The sequence below is a fragment of the Nilaparvata lugens genome, chromosome X, assembly GCF_014356525.2.
Source record: "Nilaparvata lugens isolate BPH chromosome X, ASM1435652v1, whole genome shotgun sequence".
Lineage (NCBI taxonomy): Eukaryota > Metazoa > Arthropoda > Insecta > Hemiptera > Delphacidae > Nilaparvata > Nilaparvata lugens.
In genome coordinates this window covers 8,413,924-8,435,145 of record NC_052518.1, presented here as the reverse complement: position 1 = coordinate 8,435,145, position 21,222 = coordinate 8,413,924, and the positions used below count along the sequence as shown (strand labels likewise).

Below are 21,222 nucleotides of genomic sequence, written 5' to 3'. Positions count from 1 at the left end.
AAACGGGAAGACTATAAAATTAAAGCAGATAAACAGAAAATAAACAGGGGTTGCAGAAATGAACAAGCTTGAGTTAGTTTTAAAATGAAAACAGACAATATAGAGATATCACAGTAGCACAGTAGCTGGCAGTATCAACAGCTGACAGATAAGGCTTGTCAACAATTTTGGCGCAATTCACTCTAACCTAATTATTGAAAATAAGGTAGTAAGTAAACATTGGTAGGCAGTTGACGAATGACTCTGACAATAAATTGGTAAATTATACGAAATAATACTGTAAGAATTTAATAAAACTATAATTAAATGAGTTTTACATAATTTGACGTGAGTACATTTGATTTATGCCTCAATTATACATTAATTTTAGAAAATATGCTGGCATAGGCTTTGTATCCTGACATAAAGCCCCCAAATTAGAAAGGTTTTAGGCCATTAAGGCTTTCTAATTTCAATCAAGAAGGGTACAATGACATATGCTAACTTAAAACTACGACTTAGGGTCTATCACAAAAAATTCACAGCCAAACAACAATCTGCACAAAAAAGCATGATGTTACAACAAATATGCATGGCTTTGTGCCGCAGCAGTGGTGCCAGAAACCACAAACTAAGGTCCCGGGATTTTTGCCCAGTCAGACTTACAAAGGAAGTACAGAGGTGGGATAATACCACATGCACAGAATCCAAAAAATCCCTACGGTGAGAGGATGGGTGCACAAACCCCCCATCACTCCTCACAGAATAAAGAGCAGAGGTGCATGAGTGAAATAGACCTGCATAGAGTGCATAGAAGATGCCAGAATAACAATATCAAAGAGCCATGCCAACAATTAACAATTTTTATCAAAAATTTACAATTTAACATTAATAACAATTTCAATCCAATATTGCAGGTCTGTTAAAATATAACTATACCAAGTTTCATCAAGTATGCCAGCTTACAAAGATTGATAATATCTCTCTGTGATTCAATACATTTAACTAGTCTCCACTTGTTCAATCAAAATTTCTACCCTGTTCATTTTTAAAGCTTGTTTCCAAAATTCCCTTCATTTCTCAACATTTCTATACAAAAATACAATAAGTAACATAATATTCTAATTTTCCTATAAATTAGTTGCTGAATGCATGTTTTAGATTTCTGATGCATCATATTTTTTTTTTCAAAATACTAATCACATTTATGTGATTACAATAATTTCATTAAGTTAATAACATATAAATTAAGAATTCTAATCTATAGTGAGCTTTCATGCTACAAATATAATATTCAAGATAATTTTATCACCAAATGATAATTAATAGTTAATAGTGCATGTATAATGCAACAGCACAAATGATAACAACAATAATATTTCAAACAAACAATACTAATAATATGACGACCATTTAATGGTTGATTTTCAATCACAAAAATATCCTACACCTAAAATTATTAATAAATATCATAGCAGACTATTTTTCTATTTTATCTTCAATTTTTTTTTTTTTTTTTTTTTTTTTTTTTTTTTTTTTAGAGTAAGTTAATAAGCTAATTTTTCCAAATTATTTTATATATATTTTTTTTTTTTTTGTCTGGATAATTCAAAATAACTTTACTTTATATTTTACAATTAATTTCAAATTTAGTTGTAATTGCGGGTAGGCTTAACTTGCCAGTGAGCAAATCTTTATATTACAATAATAAACAATATAATACAATAAATAAACAACTTGCTTTGAGTTGTGGGTGCTGTGATGATAATGTGAAGATCCAACGATGCGATATGGAGCAGCTGGAACAATGTGGAGCCGGAGCATCGTGGAGCAGCTGGTGCGATGTGGAGCAGCTGGACCGATGTGGAGCAGCTGGAACAATGTGGAGCCGGAGCATCGTGGAGCAATGTGAAGCAGCTGGTGTGATGTGGTCAATGTTTGTAGGGCTTGAATAAGACGACACTGTGATCCGGTGTCTATCACAGCTCTACATTTCAGACCATACAATTCTATATCCAGATAGGCTTGATATTGTCCATGGTTATCCTTAGGGACCTGTGGAGCTTCATCATCTAACAAAATCATCTATGACATCCTCTCGGAAAATGGTGTAACTTTCGAGAATAATGGGTGAAGATATTGGATTTAAATTGGAGTTGTCTTTATTTTTGAATTCATTTGTAAAGACCAATCCAGTAGGTCTCGCCTTCCTGTTATTAACACTTGGATGAGGAACTCTATCAGCTTCGGGAGGCAGAACCCGCAAACAATCACTACTAGCAGCCTCGTGGGGCAGAACCCGCAAACTGTCACTACTAGCTGACGTAATACAAGCAGGCAGATTTTTCTCTTCTTCATGACTGGATTTACCGCTGTCACGTGGTTGGGAGCAGTGTGAATTTTTTCCGCCAGACTGCAGCACCTCACGGTCGGTTACTCCTACGATCGGAATAACTTTTTTTCTGACTGTCTCGTTTTTATGATGATTGATGCCAGAGACAGTCGAAACTGGTTGTCAATTATTGTTATTACGACGCTGAGAATTATTTCCCTTCTGATTATTAGAATGGAACTGCTTTTTGTTGGACTGAGATTGTTGGTTGGGCGACGAACTGGTTGTTGATAAAGATGGCTGCGGTTGAGTGACATCATCGCTTCTGTTTATGTTTTGTTCTGGAGTTGTAGTTGAGTCGACTGATTTATTTGGAATAAATGAAATTCCCTCATTATAATTCTCCGATGATTATCTCCAAATCCACGGCTATTATTTTGAGGTCGACTCGGTTGACTGCCTCGATTATAATTACGATGAGGAGTTTCAACTTCATTCACGACAACACCTAACCTCTCATCTTTCTGATGGTTTGTTTTGAAATTCCGTGAACCAAATTTATCGTCTACACTCTGTACTCGACTCAAACAAGCCTCAAACTTGTCATAGGATTCAAAACTTTGCGAGCTTAATGCCGTCTGAATGGAATAAGGTAACTTCCCAATTAATATTTCGATCAAATTTCCATTCTCGATTGGATTATCCATCAGATTGTTCAAATAGCGAATGTGGGCTGAAAAGGCACTCATGGACAGCCCCGTATTCTGCTTGTCATATCTGCATGTAATAATGTGAGACAATAAATTTCTCTGTCTTGCGGGAGACCAAAAAGTAGCTAAGAAGTTGTCAATAAAATCCTTTAACGAGTTGAATTCAGTAATGCGACTTCTGAAGTGTATCAGTGGTTCTTTCTGTAGACATAGTAAAAGATGCATTCTCCACGTAATCCATGGTATAGTAGTAACGGAATCAATAGCCTGCAAATGCTGAATGAATGCCCGTGGTTGAATGGTGCACTCAGTATCATCAAATATTGGTAAAGATGACAAGATTTGTCCAGTATTATGATTATTACCACCAGAAACGTTAGCCAAACTATTCTTTATTTGTAGACACTCGGCTTTAGTTTGATCTAGCTGAGTTTTCAATCCTTAATTACTTCGGGATTTAAAGTTTCAGCTGAATTCTGTGTGACATCTGCTCTCAGCTGGTTTATTTGGGCCGTGTGATTTGTTTGCTGAGCCTCCAATTTACCTAACCTCACATCATTCTGAGCTAGCTTAGCATTGGCCTGGGTAATCTTGCTCTCCAATTCACCATTTGCTTCAGTATTTTCCCGGTGTTGGTTTAGAATTCTTTCACCAAATTCACTTCTCACCGTTTGTATTTGTTCATTTGTATAATTCTTAGCTTCAATTTGTTTTTCATCCATTTTTCGATGTAAATCCTCAACGTTACTTTTGAGTTGCAAAAAGTTTGCGGTCATTTCTTCCACTTTCTTGTCCAATCTATTACTGGTTTCTTCTATTTTCTTGTCCAAACTATTACTTGTTTCTTCTATTTTCTTGTCCAATCTATTGCCGGTTTCTTCTAATTTCTTTTCTATTCCAGCAGCAGTGGTCTTGAAAACTTCAAGTATGGTTTCGATCGTCCCAGGTGGTAGATATGGCAGCCCCTGCGGCTGTTTGGTCTCCAACTCAGCAGCAACGACATCATTGGAAGACGTTTGACGATCTACCTCGCGCCAATCGACGTTGGCGATTGGTGATGATTGCACCGAATTAAGTATTGGCTGACTTTCCTCTAGCTGAGTCGATGACAAACGCTCTCAATGCCGCGCTCAAAGTCAACTGAAGTCGCGCTGGTTGCCGGTTTTGGAGGAGCTTCGGGTGAGACAGGATCTGCCGGTGTAAACAATGTGGTAGACCCATCCAGTTCCGTGGCGGGGTTTGCCATGATTCTCCCAAAAAGTGAAGTGTAGACGAAATCCAATAAGTGAAAAATAGTGAGTGAATGATAGTGGTGCGCGCAAATTGGAATAACAGAATCAGGTCAGTGCAAATTATCTTGTAGTTCTGAAGAATTAATACCGCTGACTAATTCCCACAACTTCAAAGCAAGACAAAATCGCGACAATAATACGTTTTAGAATACAATAATACTCTACAATATAATATACCGTAATGATCAACATAAAATTCAACACAATCAAAATAATATCCAGTGTATGAACAATCACAAATTAATAAATAAATCGACTACCTCAAGCTTGTTCATTTCAGGGATTAATACATCAGAGTAACACCGTGTAGCCCCCATTAGTGCAACAAAAAAAATACCTGCTCAATTCGATCAATAATTATTAAGAAATAAAATTGAACAACAATATTGAACAGAGTATTGATGGCTAGGCGACCCACGACTCCACTGAAAAGAAATATTTATATTTCTGCTCCCTCTCAAGCGTAGATAAGTCGATCTCTGAAATAAATTTATGATTATTAAGATGAAATAAGCTCCCTCTCCTTCACCGTCTTGTGTTCGGGCGCCAATCTTGTGGATTCGCAAGAGCCTCTGGACGCTTAACACCTGTAATTTGGATAAAAAATCAGCCGGCAGAGCTGCCTACACCCGTCCAGAATATCCTACAATTCCACAAGAAATAATATTTCCGCCGTACTCTGATATAAACTGCTTGAGAATCAGGCGTGATAGCCTACCAATATCTCCAGGCAATTCAAACCCGAGCACAGCGAATGTAATTTATTTCTTATGAATAACAAGTAAATTCAATATTGATATTCCAATACCTGAAATAATTCCTACAGAGGAAAACCAATATGGTAATTATAGACCGAACTGAGCAGGATCTAATTAGAGAAATTACTGAAACTGGTTAACAATTATGCAAATTTATTGATGAATTATAATCGTTAAGAATCAAATAATAATAATTAATTAAATAATTGACAAATTGGAATAATAGAGTTTTCAAAATTTGGTAATAAATGTTCTTGATATGAGATAATAAAATGAATGTTCTTGGTAATATAGTGCAATTAGGATTTTAATAGGGGTTACACGGTATTATAGGAGGATATAGTCCTGCACTCTTTCACAATAATTAATTGATAGAAAATTGTAGCTTTCTCAATTCACTGATTGGATAGAATAAGTATTTTTCGCTCACCAACTCGATCGTGGGGCCCCAATTCACTTAATAATTTTATTTCACTTGAAGATCTGGCGTGGAATGGCGACACCCAGGATTTAGTTTCACAATTCTTCCTCAGGAATAAGCTTATACAAATTGAACTTGCCTTCCAATTTAATTTAAGAGCACAAGACTACAGAGGAGCTACACATTTAACACACTGGATATATTACATTTAACAAGAAGAGAAACCATTTAAACATTAATTTTAATAGGACAAATTAAACGGGTCCTGATAATTCGATTCTCAGAAGGCAAGTGTCTCTTCTTCCCAAAAAGAGGAAATCACCTGGTCTTCTTCTGAGAAGAAGAACCACGTGATTTGGGCAAGAACCAATCCTGTGCCTAATAAGAAAAGTCCACCAATGGGAATTTTTCCACGCGGTTTTAATATTTAAATTAGACACAGAGGTTCGAAAAACACAGAAAATGACAAAAAATTACGTTAAACGGGAAGACTATAAAATTAAAGCAGATAAACAGAAAATAAACAGGGGTTGCAGAAATGAACAAGCTTGAGTTAGTTTTAAAATGAAAACAGACAATATAGAGATATCACAGTAGCACAGTAGCCGGCAGTATCAACAGCTGACAGATAAGGCTTGTCATCAATTTTGGCGCAATTCACTCTAACCTAATTATTGAAAATAAGGTAGTAAGTAAACATTGGTAGGCAGTTGACGAATGACTCTGACAATAAATTGGTAAATTATACGAAATAATACTGTAAGAATTTAATAAAACTATGATTAAATACAGATTTTCAAAGTTGTGGTATTCTTTTTGAATCACAATGTATATGGCCTATCTACATAATATGTCTTGGATGAGTTGTTGGTGTGTTAAGTGGTCCACTCCTTCTGTTGGTCAATTTATGTTCCAATGATGGGATATTTCCAGATTGCCTCAAGATTGCAATAGCAATGCTCACATTAGAAACAAGCAATCCTGATGATATTGACAATTTCAGGTCATTTCCTATTCTGCCAATCAGTAAAATTATGAAGATTGCTATGATGGATCAATTGAGTTCATATTGTGCGATCTTACAAAAGCTTTTGATTGTGTGTCTTATGTCATCTTGTTGAGAAAGCTGGCAAGATATGGGTTTCAGGGAACAGCATGAAAAATGGTCACTAACTACCTCAAGGATAATAACAGGTTGTTTCAATAATGAGTGTTACATCAAATGAAGAAAATGTCCTACATGGTGAGCCTCAGTATGTGGCCTGCTGCTATTCCTGTTGATGATAGATGACTTGCTCCTGAATTGTTCTAGCTTGATTTTTGCTGATCTGGCGACGAACCACATGTGGGCACCTGCCATGCTCATATCCCGTAAAGTGTGACATGCAAACTACTATCCAATGGCACTACTAAGTTGGTAGGCAAGTAACATCATGGAGGAGTTTAGCCTGCATTGAGTGGAGCCATTACTATACAGTTCTGGTGGTACGTGGGTCTGGCAAAGCCTGGGCTTATCCTCTAACTCACGTCTACAGAGCACAGAAAATACTTATGGATCCTAATTGAACACGTCTCCACAGCGGGCGCTTACACGTTCACCACACAGGTGCTCAGAAGGGGGTATTAGCGTTTTTAAACAAGGATCAGTGAGAGGATTTTTCAACATACTATGATGCCACTTCAAGAGACAAAGACATTACCTGATTCTGACAGTATATATCCCATGGTGTGGTCTCATGGGGTTTCACATGACTGCTACTTCCAGAGACTTTGATTCCCATAGTCTGGTCTCTCACTGGCTAACTCCAAAACTCCACCAGATGCTCCACTGTGCCCAGGTACTCCCAGAGATGGAGAGTTCTGGTGACTCAGTCAAGCCATGAACCTCATAGTCTGGAGCATTCAACCAGCTGTACTGCCATTAGCCAGGCTACTTTCAGGGACAGAGTCACACAGTAATCTCATGTGCTATGTTTCCCCCTGGTTGGCTTTTTTCCATTCACCATGAAAACCAGTGTCAGCAGCTTGTGTACTTCCTGAAATGTGGATGAGGAACAAACCCCAAGTGAGCTCAGCCCGTGAGGGGCTCAAGCTCCAGCCCAATCCCATCAGGACCAAGACAAATACATGATTGTATGGGCCAGACACATATTACACACATGCATCTCAGCTTACACAGCATTGTTGAGAAACATGGCAGCACATTTTCCCTCTTTAGGGGCGTCTCGAGATGCATGACTATGAGGAGGTGTCTCGAGAAGCATGGTGAGAGCCGATGCAGCTAGAGCACATAACCTATAAATTCATTAAATTGATGATTCATTAGATATGAATTGTAAAAGCATTGCAGTAGTCAACTCTGCATCTGCTGCCATAACGTTCATATAACATAAACATCCAATGAGTTATCGACTTTAATGAATTTATAAGTTGTGTGCTAGCCACGTGTCTCTATTCGCCTGCTTATAGCTGCGCATCTCGAGAGGCCCCTAAGGAATTGCACCTATAGGCCAGGTGCACACTTGCGTCATTTCTAGTCGCGGTTTTACGACCAGAGCGACAACAAGGTCACTGGCATTCTAAAAGTTGTTAGAAGTATATGGGTTCTGGACGGAGCAGTGCACATTACAGCGTCGCACGCCCACTTCTGCTTTGCCTACACTCTGCTGACACATGTCAGCCGCCACTTTCTTTATGTCACAGGGGGCAAGCAGCGTTTTATTATCCACTGCAAAAACCTAAAACGCATAAAAATATATATAGAAAAATTGTGATTTCAAATTAGTCAAATTCCTCGCGGCTCTCACAAAAAATCAAAATTGAAGAAGTTTTGGTTCTATTGAATATTAAGCCATTCTATATGTACAGTACTCATTATTTTTCAAATGTATTTTCAAAGTTTCATTTAGAAACTTTCCTAGACCTTTTTTACTATGAATATAATATGATTGATGAAAATCCATAATAAGAACTATATTGTTTTGGAGTTAATCCAATGCATACTTTGCTATTGCATTGAGGTAAAAGAATTAATTGTACTATTATTACAGTACTTGATCAATAACATCTTGCTCTGAATAAAATACTAAGAACTATTACCATATTGGCTTCAAACCATAGCTGAGTTCCGAGTGGTAGTTTCCCATTATTGTTTCTGTTTTAATTATTAGTTAACTCCATTCTTACTATGATTGTTTCTGTTTTAATTGTTAGTTAACTCCATTCTTACTTTGTGTTTCTGTTTCCTCTGATCATTATTATTATTATGAAATATAAGAGCTTCGATCTAAAGGCTAATTGGAACAATAGATCTTTTGAAATAATATATATGATAAATACCTAACTACAAATCCAACACTTCTTGATATATGTTTCAATCTCCTTTCCCCATTACTACGGTATATAAATATTTGTAGACACTGCACACAAGAACCACTCGTTTCCGATGCTCAACCATCCTGTTTGAATACTCAGAAGAGACTGAATATGGAATAAGAAGCTAGACAGCTATTTGTCAGTCCAGTGAGTATAATATATAATAAGACAAATAGCCTGCATTTATATATTCAATAGGCATGGATTGTCATGTTTGCTAATTTGCTATGTTGTCGGTTCAATTTTTACAGTTATTAGGTTTTTGTTGTCTGCAGTCAGCACTATTGTAGAGAAATAATTTATCATCCAACACAAAAGCCTAGCTCTTTGAAGTAGCGATATTCGACATCTAAGTATAACGAAAATGAATGGATATGCAACACAGTATTCAAAGTAATTTTATTTTTATCATTGTTCTGCCAGTTCTTGGAATTATTGGTGTTCTTTCATCTTATGTTATATTCTGGAGGCAAATACTATACTTATTCCATACACTGTCTATGCTGTGTATATACTGTTACTGTATTGTGTGTATATATACCGCTAATTAATAAATATGAAATTGAAATACATAGTAGCATTTTTCAAACAACAGAATGTTCTTTAAATGATTAAAGAACAATTAAAAATTGATATAAAGCACTATACACTGCAGGACTTTTTTCTATCCCGTCTTTAGATACAAATTTGAAATAGATAAACATCAGTATTGACTAATTCAAGATTATTAAAACAATGTTCATCAATTTGTTGATTAAAAAACATAATATAAGGTTTTTAATGTTATAATGTTCATATTATAATTTTGAATAAGTCAACACTGATGTTTATTTATTTTGAGTTATCGCCTGGAGATGGGAGTAAGTTCTGAAATATATAGTGCTTTCAATAAATTGATTTTAATGATTTTATAACTTAGAGGTTTATTGCATTTTAAGAAGAAGTAAAATGTCTTTTTGAAAAATTGGTACTATTTCTCCTTCATTTGTATTATCTCTGTATTAGTTATTGATTGATTAATTTATTTAATATTGGGGAACTGACCTTCGCTCATTATTTTCATTTATTGATAAACAGAACGCAATTCTCTGAAATGATCGTGTTTATATTTCACAGCTCTTGGAATTATTGGTGTTCTTTCATATTATGTTAAATGTCTTCTTATGAATTTCGGGGAAGCGATATTTTGATTCTTCACATACCATACTCACTCCCTCACTCACTTTTTTACTATCCAAAGACGAAGAAAGTCTCAGCTGTTTTAGTCAAGGATAATTTAATGTCATTCAGCGAGTTTTTCCAAGGATGAGACTTAGTGCAATCAAATTTTGATATCATAAACCTACTATGTTCCAAATTTCGTGAAAATTATTAGAGTCATTTTCAAGAACCATTGAACATAAATAACCAGTTATACATATAGATAACCAGATATAAAAATACAGGAATCGCTCGCTTAATATAATAGGATTACTGCTGATGAAAAATTGTGATTTTTATAATAATTGCTGACATCCGGTATTACAAAAAACTTTGAAAATTAGAAATCAGAGCTTTCCTATCACGATGAATGGCCAAGTTCCTCAAGCCGTGAAAATTGCTGAGTACAAATTGATGCTCGATAGTAGTCGCTATCGATACACACAAGTGTGCACTGGTCTGAAATTGGCTGCCACCAGAGAGTCGCTCCACTCCTAAAAACGCGACTGGCTGGCGTCGCAAATGTGCATCAAGCCTTACACATAAGGTTGACACCTTTTTTATGAAAAATAAAGTACATTGGTAATCACAGGCCTAAAAAATAAAGTACATTGGGTTTAAATAAAGTACATGTTATTTTTACCTGTATATTCAAAAAGGCCGCATAATTCAATGTGGCATTCTTATATACTCACAAGAATACACATTATTGACTTGAATATCACTGACTACTATTAAAATCTATTATAATTATCTTTTATTATTTGATTTATCCAAATAAGAACATGATAGCTCGGAACGTTATTGATTACATACTGATATGACGAAAATAATAATAAATCATTAAATACATAAATTAATTTTATTTGCTACAAAGCACATGCTTTACAGCACATGCTTTCATGCATACAGAAGAATATTTTATAGTATTATAGAAAAAAAAACATATAATTATTTATTTTAATAATTCAAAAAAGTTTTAGAGTTGGTCTTCCAAATTCAAAATGTAAGTTACATGCTTTAAAAAAATGCATAATATTGTTACTCTTCAAAAATTTAATCAACTCTAGGCTATTGCAGAATAATTCGAGGTACACGGGATTATGAAAATTAATGCAAAAAAATTGCACCCCTTTGCCCAAAGCCTGATAATTATACTTCTCAAAATACAATTTTGAATAATTTATTAAAAACACATAAAAACATAAAGCACCCTTTATTATATAAAATATATTTAGAATATTTTAAAAGATCGACCGGTTTCAGCTTATTTTAGCCATCTTCAAGTTATAATGAATAATTAAATATAACAAAAGTATTGACTAATTTATGTTTGCATTCAAATTGAAATAATCATTAGGTAGTTCATTTCATATGAGATTCAAAGATGCTTTGCTCCTCTCATCTCTCCACTCATCACCGAAAAATCCCTTTTCCTACAGATACCCTGAAAGTGACCATTTCTGCACTGATTGCAGGCCACAAAGTATCACTTTTCCGCACTAGTGCGCAAAGTGAGTACTTTGCGTACTCCAGATTTGCAGCATGACAACGCAAAATAGTTAGTGAGTTATTATGGAGCACCAGTGCAGCAAAATCAAAATTAAGTTGGTAACAGTGACTGTGGGTCTAGCACGTTATAAGAGTCTTGAGGTGGTGGATGACAGCCGCCCCCCCCCCCCCGCCATTCAAACACACAACATATTATTTTCTCTGTACACATCATAATAATTCAATTCAAATCGTATGTACATTTTCTGTAAAACATTGCATCATATTGCATTATGATTTCTCGTTTCTTTAATGATTGAGGAATGCTGAATTCACTAAGATAATCAAATTGTCCTACTTCCAATAATTATATTATTTTACATAAACTATTTTTCATAATAATTGATTGCTTTAGTCTGTACACATCAAAATATTTGTATGATGCATATTTTCTGTAAAACATTTTGCATTATGCTTTCTTGTTTATTTAATACTTGAAGAATGCTGCATTCACCAAGAAACTTTCTAAGTATAATTTAGTTGACCCATGATGACCTTTGATTCCAATAAGCATACTATTCATGTAATAATTTGGACATATGGGGTGACCTACTAGCACCAGGTCTAACTAAAATACTGTAAAAGTAAAAATACTTGTAGAAGCCTACAACTTGAAACAATTGGGCTATATATTGATAAAATCACAAATAGTGAAAGACTTACTCCGTGGTACAGTCAACTACTCCATATTCTTCCAATGTAGGGTTCACATTACCCTAGTCATCTAGGGTAGACAAACTCCCGTAGATAAAGAAAACTCTTAAACTACAAAACCATAAACTTGAATCCACTTTACTACCAATGTAAACCATTCTTCAAGTTTTCTTGAATTCAAATTTTGTCGATTTAAAACTTCATATTTTGAACTTGATGAACAAGATGTTTCATAACATATGTTCAACTTTTGCATTCAACTTGATGGTACAATCAACCTACAAATGGGAAATTAAAATAAAAACCGTTGCAGTCAATCTAGAATGTTTTAAAACAACTCAATAAATAAAAAATATATAAAGCAGATGAAGAAAATGTGAAATTTCACCTTAATGAATTGACGTTATCAACCACTTATTTTTCCTTATCCTTAGTTTTCTTTTTTCACAAACCAACAGCAGGTTCATAGCATAAATTACCACATATTCAGCAGTCTGGTTATGTCATCATAAACCCTGGTAGAGGCCGCTAGAATTTCAACTCGGTTCATCAAGTTTAGAAGTATAAGCTGGCTGGGACACGTGGAATGACTGAGAACAGGATACAAAAAGTCATGTTGTATGAAAAATTAGATGCAGCCTGAAGAAGAGGAAGGCCGAGAGTACAATGGAAGCAGGATGTGGAGAAGGACCTGAGAGTGATGGGAGTCAGGGGCTGGGGGTGGAAGGCGGAAGACAGAGATAGTTGGAGGATGATTGTGGAGGAGGCCAAAGCCTACATCGGGGTGTTGCGCCAGGATAAGTAAGAGGCCGCAAGAAAACAGGGCCTTTCTAAATGATGGACCCATTTTCAAAAATTGGTATTTATTAAAGTAAAAATGCAAAATGGAAAACCTTTATACCTATTTATTTATTCATTGTCACATTACATCAAGTTTGAGTTTCACTCATATGACTGGTGACATGTCAATATTACTAAATCTTAATTAGTATATTATTACTAAACAGTATTGTCAAGTAAAGTAATAATAAAAAATGCATGATTATACATAGAATGCCTTAATGTATACACAATAATTGTTTATATTGTCTATATCTACTAAATTAAAATTGTGAAATGGAGTACACGGTTTTTTCAATTAGAATAATGTTCTAACTGCTTTTTTGAAAAAAATTACGGAATTTATGTCTCTAATGGCTGCTGGTAATTTATTGTAAAATCTCATTCCGGCGTAAAAGGGAGTTTTTTCCATGAATGTGCGCCTATGAATTGGGTAGGCAATCAGGTTTTCTATTCGTGCACAAGTGAAATTAGTGAATGTTTAGCAAAAACTTGCAATTGATATAGATGCAGTGTAAGGTCTTTAAAATACGTTTTACAAGAGTCTCTTGCTCGTAATCCACAAATCACTTTTAATATCTTCCTCTGGATAATGAAGATTTTGTGGCCATCATCTGAATTTCCCCCAAAAATTGTCCCATAGCTCAAGTGGGAATAGGCATAAGCATAATAAACTGCCAAAAGGGTGTTTCTGTCAAGAGAGTGAGATAGTGTTAGTATAACAAGATATAATTATTATGATAATTAAATATAATACAATGGAAATAGAAAGTTTCAAAGTTTATTTTTAATACCTTACAAGTGTCAATGTGGCCTCCGGCTACTGCACGGCAAACATCTACACGGTAGCCGAACTCGTCCCACACGCGAGAAAGCGTATCTGGTGTTATTGAGTGCACGGCAGCAGTGATACGGTTCCGCAGATCGTGCAGCAGCCGGAAACCATATTGAACACTTGGTCAGGTATTGAAAAAAACTTTGAAATTTTCTCTTTCCATTGGTATAAAGGTTGTTCATTTTGCATTTTTACTTTAATAAATACCAATTTTTGAAAATGGGTCCATCATTGCTGAAAATGAGCAGGTGGCTTTCTTTCCACTCGCACTTAGGTGGCGTCCATACCACTGCACAACAATTTTTGAAAATAAACATCGATCTTGGTGGGGAGAAGTAGACTACCAAGATCCTCACCCCCCCTCCCAAAAGGGGAAGATCAGGACCAGAACTGTTTTCATGAATTTTTCTAGGTTATAGAACTTTGAAAAATTAAGCAATGGTTGGCGTAGTCTAGTTAAATTTAGTTTGTAGAAAATTGAAAAATAATAAATTTAATACAGTAGAGCACCGATTATCCGAACGTCTGCTGGGTGATATACCAGTAACAAAATAATTTTGTAATCTCCTAAAAACCTAACCTATTCTGTATTTCAAGCGGCTATTTGTGGTCCGACGCAATCAAGGTGCAGTATAATATTTTTATAAATGAAAGATTTGATTGATAATGAAAACTTAATGAAAGATTTCTACTGTATACCTTATTTAATTTGTGGTTGGTTGATTATTGCATTACTTTTAATCACATATTAGAAGGTAACCTGTGCTCTGCAAGGGTTTCATAATGAAATTTTTTACTACTTTATTGAATTACACATCATTGTGTCTATTCTAACTAGAATGTGAATAGAAGATAAGTGTATACTAGTCCTATTACATAAATAACACGTACTAATAAGTAGGCCAGACTAAGTTTTAATGGTACTTCTACACTTGAAAACTAGGGTAAAATTAAGTTAGGTATCGATTATGCGGATCATCACCCTGGTGTTTTTTGTTTGTTGTTTTTGTGCGGATCATTATCTGCTCTAGAATTTCCGAAAAATTTTAATTTATATCTGTAGTAAATTTTATATAATGTATTCTCGAATATCATGTACATTTTATTGGTTAGATTGCTTGTTTGTATTTGAATGGGAATAAAATTTATAATTATCAGTTATCCAGACACTGTCATTTATTCATTTACATTAACCAATGCACAGATCAAATACATGATTAGGAAAGGATCAACAGGCCTAGCCCAAAACTGTTCCCTTTCCGAAATTTGAAAGTAGTAAGCCAATGATAGTAGTATTTTGATAGTAGTAGTCATGCATCAATGAGCTAATCATAATCGGTGCTCTACTGTAATTCAATTTTTTTAATCTCGTTTAATTTTTTCATTCATCTAATAATAATATAAAAAGATTAAGATTAATCTTAATAAATCTTCTTAAATCTACAAAAAATCTTCTTAAATATTCTTATTATAATAAGATTTGATAGATTGTCTTCATTTATGAAAATTGTTGTGGTAGAAGGTTGTGCTATAACAAAGAAAGTTTGCTGTTTTTGTACAGGAGCATTCTGAAGATGGTTGAAACATCGCCGTTCAAGATCTACTTGCAGAGGACGGATGGATCGAACGAGATCCGCCGATTCTGCATCGAAAAGAATGCGTTCATCAATGACGAGTTCGGATTTCACCAGGTCCACGACAAAATCGAGAACATTTTCCCCTCTCTGCGCGACCAGAGCTTCACGATCTATTGGATCGGTACGTTCAACTAGAAACATCGAATTTATTTAAGCAATATCCACCACTATGTGTGAACTATTCATAACACTATATCCTAGAGATATGTACCTATGTTAAGAAAAATACTAACATTTTCAGCCGCCATGGAGATTCACATAATTATAATACCCGCCACTCCAACATGCTCACAGAACCACTCTCTTTGAAAAGTCGCCACAGTATAGCGGGCCAAAAATTTATAATTCTCTACCGGCCAACCTAAAAGATTTGGACATCAGGAATTTCAAAATTAAACTCAGAGATTGGCTGGTTGAGAGACCATTTTATTCATTAGATGAGTTTTATAATTGGACTGCCTAACTATGTCCTGTATGTGATTATGTAGGCTAAAGCGGGTTTACTAGTCTGAGTGATCTATACGACTGATTTTCCTGTTTAAACATTTTATTATGTGTTTTTTATCTATATAAGTTGAATGTTGACCCATCCTCTGTCCACTATTGTGGATGTTCAGGACATGATAAAAATCTAATCTAATCTATACTCTGATTAAAACTATCACTATTATAGGTTATCACGTCGGGGTCACCAATATAGGAAATTTAATCGATAGGTAATATAAAATACTTCAAATACGATTTAATGAATTAGTGAACTTTAATGCTGTGATACAAATATTTAACTGAAAATATTGATAATGACTAATAAGCAAACTAACACACATGTTTCACATGTGTGGAAAATAGCAGATGATTCGCCACATAGTTAACTAAACTATACTTATAAAGCTATAACTCTAACTATAGTTGAGACTTGGACAAGGTATCAGCGTTGCCAAATTGTGCGAAATTGTTATATTTCATGACAGGATATATCATGACTGGCCTTGCATGAAAAATTTCGCGCAATTTGGCAACATGTAGATTTTGTTCTAGTCTCAACTTGTTTTTCAGCGTATAATAAATCATTATAATAATGGGAAATATTTTTTCTATGTTTGGTTTTAAAGCATCTAAAGGTGCGTACAGATATACGCGCCGCGAACATGAGCAATCCACTTTTAATCAGCTGACTATATCTATATTTTTACAGAAACTGTAAGATACAGATATAAAAAGCTTGGCATCATCTGATTAAAAGTGAATTGCTCATGTTCGTGGCGCCTATATCTGTACGCACCTTTACATCTGGTTTGTGGGAATATTCAAGGACTGAAAATGTTGTAAAGTGAAGAACTTGAAAGAGACTGAAGAACAAGACAACCTATTTCGGCTTACCTAAATTTGGGAGAGGAATAGCACACAAGGTTACCTTTCTCTCCCTATCATTTTAATGACGTACTTATTGTAATATTAAATTAGGTATGTTTGAATTTCCCCTCCAACTCAGGCATTGCCAATCAATGGGTAACTTACCTCCTGTAACTTTCAATGTAAACCTTCCTTTGTATTTATGTCTAATGGAAATAAACTCATCTTTGATCTGATTTGAATTAAAATAGTACCGTATCGATTGAAACCAGGGGATATACTCATTCAATCACACACATTTATGTTGTGAAATTACCAATAAATAAAACATGCAACGAAGGGTGATGCCTCTTGTAATTCTATATCTATACTCTGAATAAAACAGTTGAGATTTGGATGAAATATCCGTGTTGCCAAATTGTGTGGAATTTCAATCTTCTAATGTGATTCCATATGAGTGAATGTATTCAAATTGATAACTCTGCATCGACTGTGTTGTCAAACTTGATATATCCAGTCATATGGGCTTGCATGAATAATTTACTTTGTATCAATGTGTAGTTCATCTCTATAATAATGATTCAGGTTTCTCAAATGAACTGAAAATGATAAGATTCCAAGCATAGACGGACTACTGTGCTATGAGTGACTGTTAGTGCTAACCTCCCAGTTGCCTTATAAAGTTTATTGAGTGCTATCGCATGACATTGTGCAGCCCGTTCACTCTGTACTGTGAGAACTTTGACCAAAACTAGAAGATAAGGATGAGATATAGATAAAATAACTATCAACTCCGGCTTCGGCTATGCCTAAGAATTTTCGGATTATTATGAACTATTGTATTGATTGGTGACGAATGATATTGTATTTGATTTGATCTTTTTTTTTTTTGTTTTTTGAAGTGAAAAATAAATTCTTTATCTATCTATCTATGGGCTTGCATGAAAATATTTTATAAGTCAGGTATAAGAAAAATCTAATCCAATCAGCATTTCCAAAGCTACTTCAAGTCAGTATTTCCAAAGAGGTTAACAATTCGATCCAAACAGTATTCAGTAAACTGAAAATATGATGTAACTGGTGAATCTCTTGGGTTTTCAACCCTTGAATTTAATCAAATTGTACCTCCAATACTTACAGAAAAACACTTGATTGAAACAAAAAAATATAAAACATAATAGATTATCAATAATCAATAGTCGCTGACTATTCAAATATGAAATCTAAAGAAAAACATTCGAGGCTTAGCCTGTTGTTAGTTAGCCTTAGGGTACAACCACACTGAAAGCGGAACGGAGCGGAGCTTGGCGTGGCGGTGAGGAGCGTCGTGAACAATATCATGTTAAGTAATGAGCTGCAACACACTGGAAGCGTCTACTCGCAGAGCGGAGCGGAGCGTGGCGTCAAACTTTGGAACAAGCTGGTTTGTTTTTTGGAGCGTCTACGCGCGGAGTATCAAAGCGTCAAAATGCGAGTGCCCTACTACTGTAGGCCTACATGATAATGCACTTGATCTACTACATTTTCCCACCATCTAGTACACTAGTATATTCATTTAATGTTTGCTCAAATTCCCCTGTAATGTGTATTATTTGATTATTCAAAAGAGAACATTCATCTATTGCACTTTGAAATCAAAAGTAAGGCTATTCTAATCCATTTCATTCATATTTCTATGAAATATGGTTACCTTAGTGTTAATTATATATTTACAATGAAAATTACAGTTATATGTAATAACATTGGCAGATAAAATAATAAGGTAGTCCTTGTGCTATTTTTATTCCAAATGTATTGGTGACAAAGTCCAAGATAAGGTTAGAATTTCACGTGCACAATTTTTATAAGATTTTAGTCCAAAACAAACATGAAAACTTTAAATTTTGAATTTAGATGGCGTGAATTCAAATTTAAATTCATTTATTTGCCTCAAAATAATACAGATTAATAAAATAAACATTCCAAATTAAAAAGATGGCACTACCGGCAAAGAACAACTTGTTAATAAATTAATTAGACATATTCCACTCTATTACCATTTGTAACGATTAATATTGAGTTATTAGAAAAATTAGGAACCATTGAAGAAACGCAAACACAACTTTGTAATTAATTTTTAATTACAAGTCTTTCTTCAGCAGATATTTGATTCCTCCAATTAGTGACTTGTTTTTCCAAAGGTTGAAGTTGACATTCGCATTTAGTAGGCTACTCAAAAAATTGGGACTCATGCTTTCTTAACACATTAAACAGATGATGATATTCACCAAATAGTCGACGATTTAAGTTAATTTCATTAACCCACTTTGTCCTATCAGGCTTAGCTAATATCCAATCTTCTTCTTCTTCTTTGGCTGTGCCTTATCCCATTTAAATGGGGTCGGCATTCCTTTCTCTTAGTCTGCCTCTCCACAAAGCCCTATCCAATGCTTCCTCTCTCCTCCAACCACTCTCCTGCAAGTCAGCCGCTATTCTATCTCCCCACCTCATCCTAGGTCTACCTCGTCCTCTCACACCATCCAAAACCAAATCCTGCACTCTTCGTCCAACATAATCCTCCTCCCGTCGCTGTACATGCCCAAACCACCTCATCCTTGACTCCTGCATTTTCTTTCCCAGTAGTCCAACTTTTACAGTGCCTCTGATCAATTCATTTCTTATTTTATCTCTTCTTGTAAACCCACACATCCATCTTAACATTCTCATCTCAGTCACTTCCATCTTTCGTTCCTGTTTCTTTGAAATGGGCCATGTTTCTGTTCCATACAGCATAGCTGGCCTCACAACTGATCTATACACTTTTCCCTTCATTTGACAATTCACTCTCTTATCACAAAGAACACCACTCGTTTTTCTCCAGTTCATCCATCCACAATTTATTCTATGCTGTATTTCTACATCAAGCCCTCCATCTCTCTTATCTTATCTAATCTCTCTTATCTCCATCTCCATCTTAGCTAATATCCAATACTTTAAGTAATTATTCTCACAAAATAATGTCCGTGCAAACTAGACAACGCCATTTTCTAGGCCCTTGACGCTTGACGCTCAGACGCTTGACGCTCAGACGTTTGACGCTCAGACGTTTCCTGTGTGTATCATGAATGCTCTGACCACGTCACGCTCCGCTCCGCTTTCAATGTGGTTGTACCCTTAGCTTAGTTGTTAATACCACTATATTTGTTCAGAATACATTCAAATTGCAGAACCAGAATGGCAACACTTCCCACATCTTCAGCTGAAAAGATGTTGATTGTTTCGTTCAAGGAACAGGAAATTCAATTTATGTTATGTGCTAAGATTGTAAGAGAGAAGTAAAATAAAAAGTGTTAGTGGGAATTGATGGATAAATGAATAGGTTTGTAAATGGAAAATTACACTGTAAATGATGTTACACTGAAATTAAACTTGGGAGTGATGGTGGATAGACATTTAAAGTGGGATTCTCATATGAATTACCTATCTTCTAAACTTAATTTCTCATTTATAGCTTCTACAAAATAAAACATTTGAAAGATTGAAAGTAAAATAGCGAGTGGTATTTCTGTCTCAAGGAATTTAAGTAGATTAAATAATAAGCCTCTATTGAAGTCGGTCTATCATTGCTTGGTGGAGTCACATATTACATATTCAGAGGCCCTATGGGGAGCTACAGAGAGTAACCTTCAGCAAATTTTCATTTGTCAAAAGAAAGCATTGCGCACTATGTTGAGGTTGCATCCACAAACACATTGTAGGGACTATTTTATTGAAATGGAGATTCTCAGTGTTCCCTGTCTCTATATTTTGGAAATGTGTGTATATATTAGAAGGTGTTCACTACAGACTATTAATAAGACGCATGAATATAATACACAGCATAAGAGTACCTTCTCGGAATATCATAGATTGACTTTGTATGAAGAAAAACCCAGTTATATTGGTAGAAAGATTTACCAAGTACTACCAATTCGGTTGCGGGAAATATTAACGATAAAAGAGTTTAAACGAAGTTTGAAATTATTTCTAAAGGAGGAGTGCTTTTATAGTCTGAAGGACTATTTTGATTACTGTAATAGAGTCTAAAGACAAATAGTAATTATATACTAGATATAATTTAATGAAAAATTAATGGTGTCTCGCTTTTGCTAGCACTTTGACTTGTCTGACGCCGTTGAGGCCAACCAGACGTAATATCTATCTATCTATCTATCTAAGACCTTGATGTGGTAAGATTAATTTATTTTGCGTATGCCCATTCGCTGTTTCAATATGCGATTGAAGCTTTGGGTGGTGCATATGATTG

At 35.0% G+C, this 21,222-nt stretch overlaps 1 protein-coding gene across 1 annotated transcript in view; it reads left to right on the top strand.

Annotated features, from left to right (window-relative positions):
• Positions 1-13,981: 13,981 nt before the first annotated feature.
• Positions 13,982-21,222, top strand: part of LOC111064495 — a 49,057-nt gene continuing 41,816 nt past the window's right edge. The window contains exons 1-2 of the mRNA XM_039442347.1: positions 13,982-14,075; positions 15,509-15,705. Of these exons, the coding sequence (XP_039298281.1) occupies positions 15,522-15,705 (184 nt within the window). The 5' untranslated portion in view covers positions 13,982-14,075; positions 15,509-15,521. The remainder of the gene's footprint in view (positions 14,076-15,508; positions 15,706-21,222) is intronic.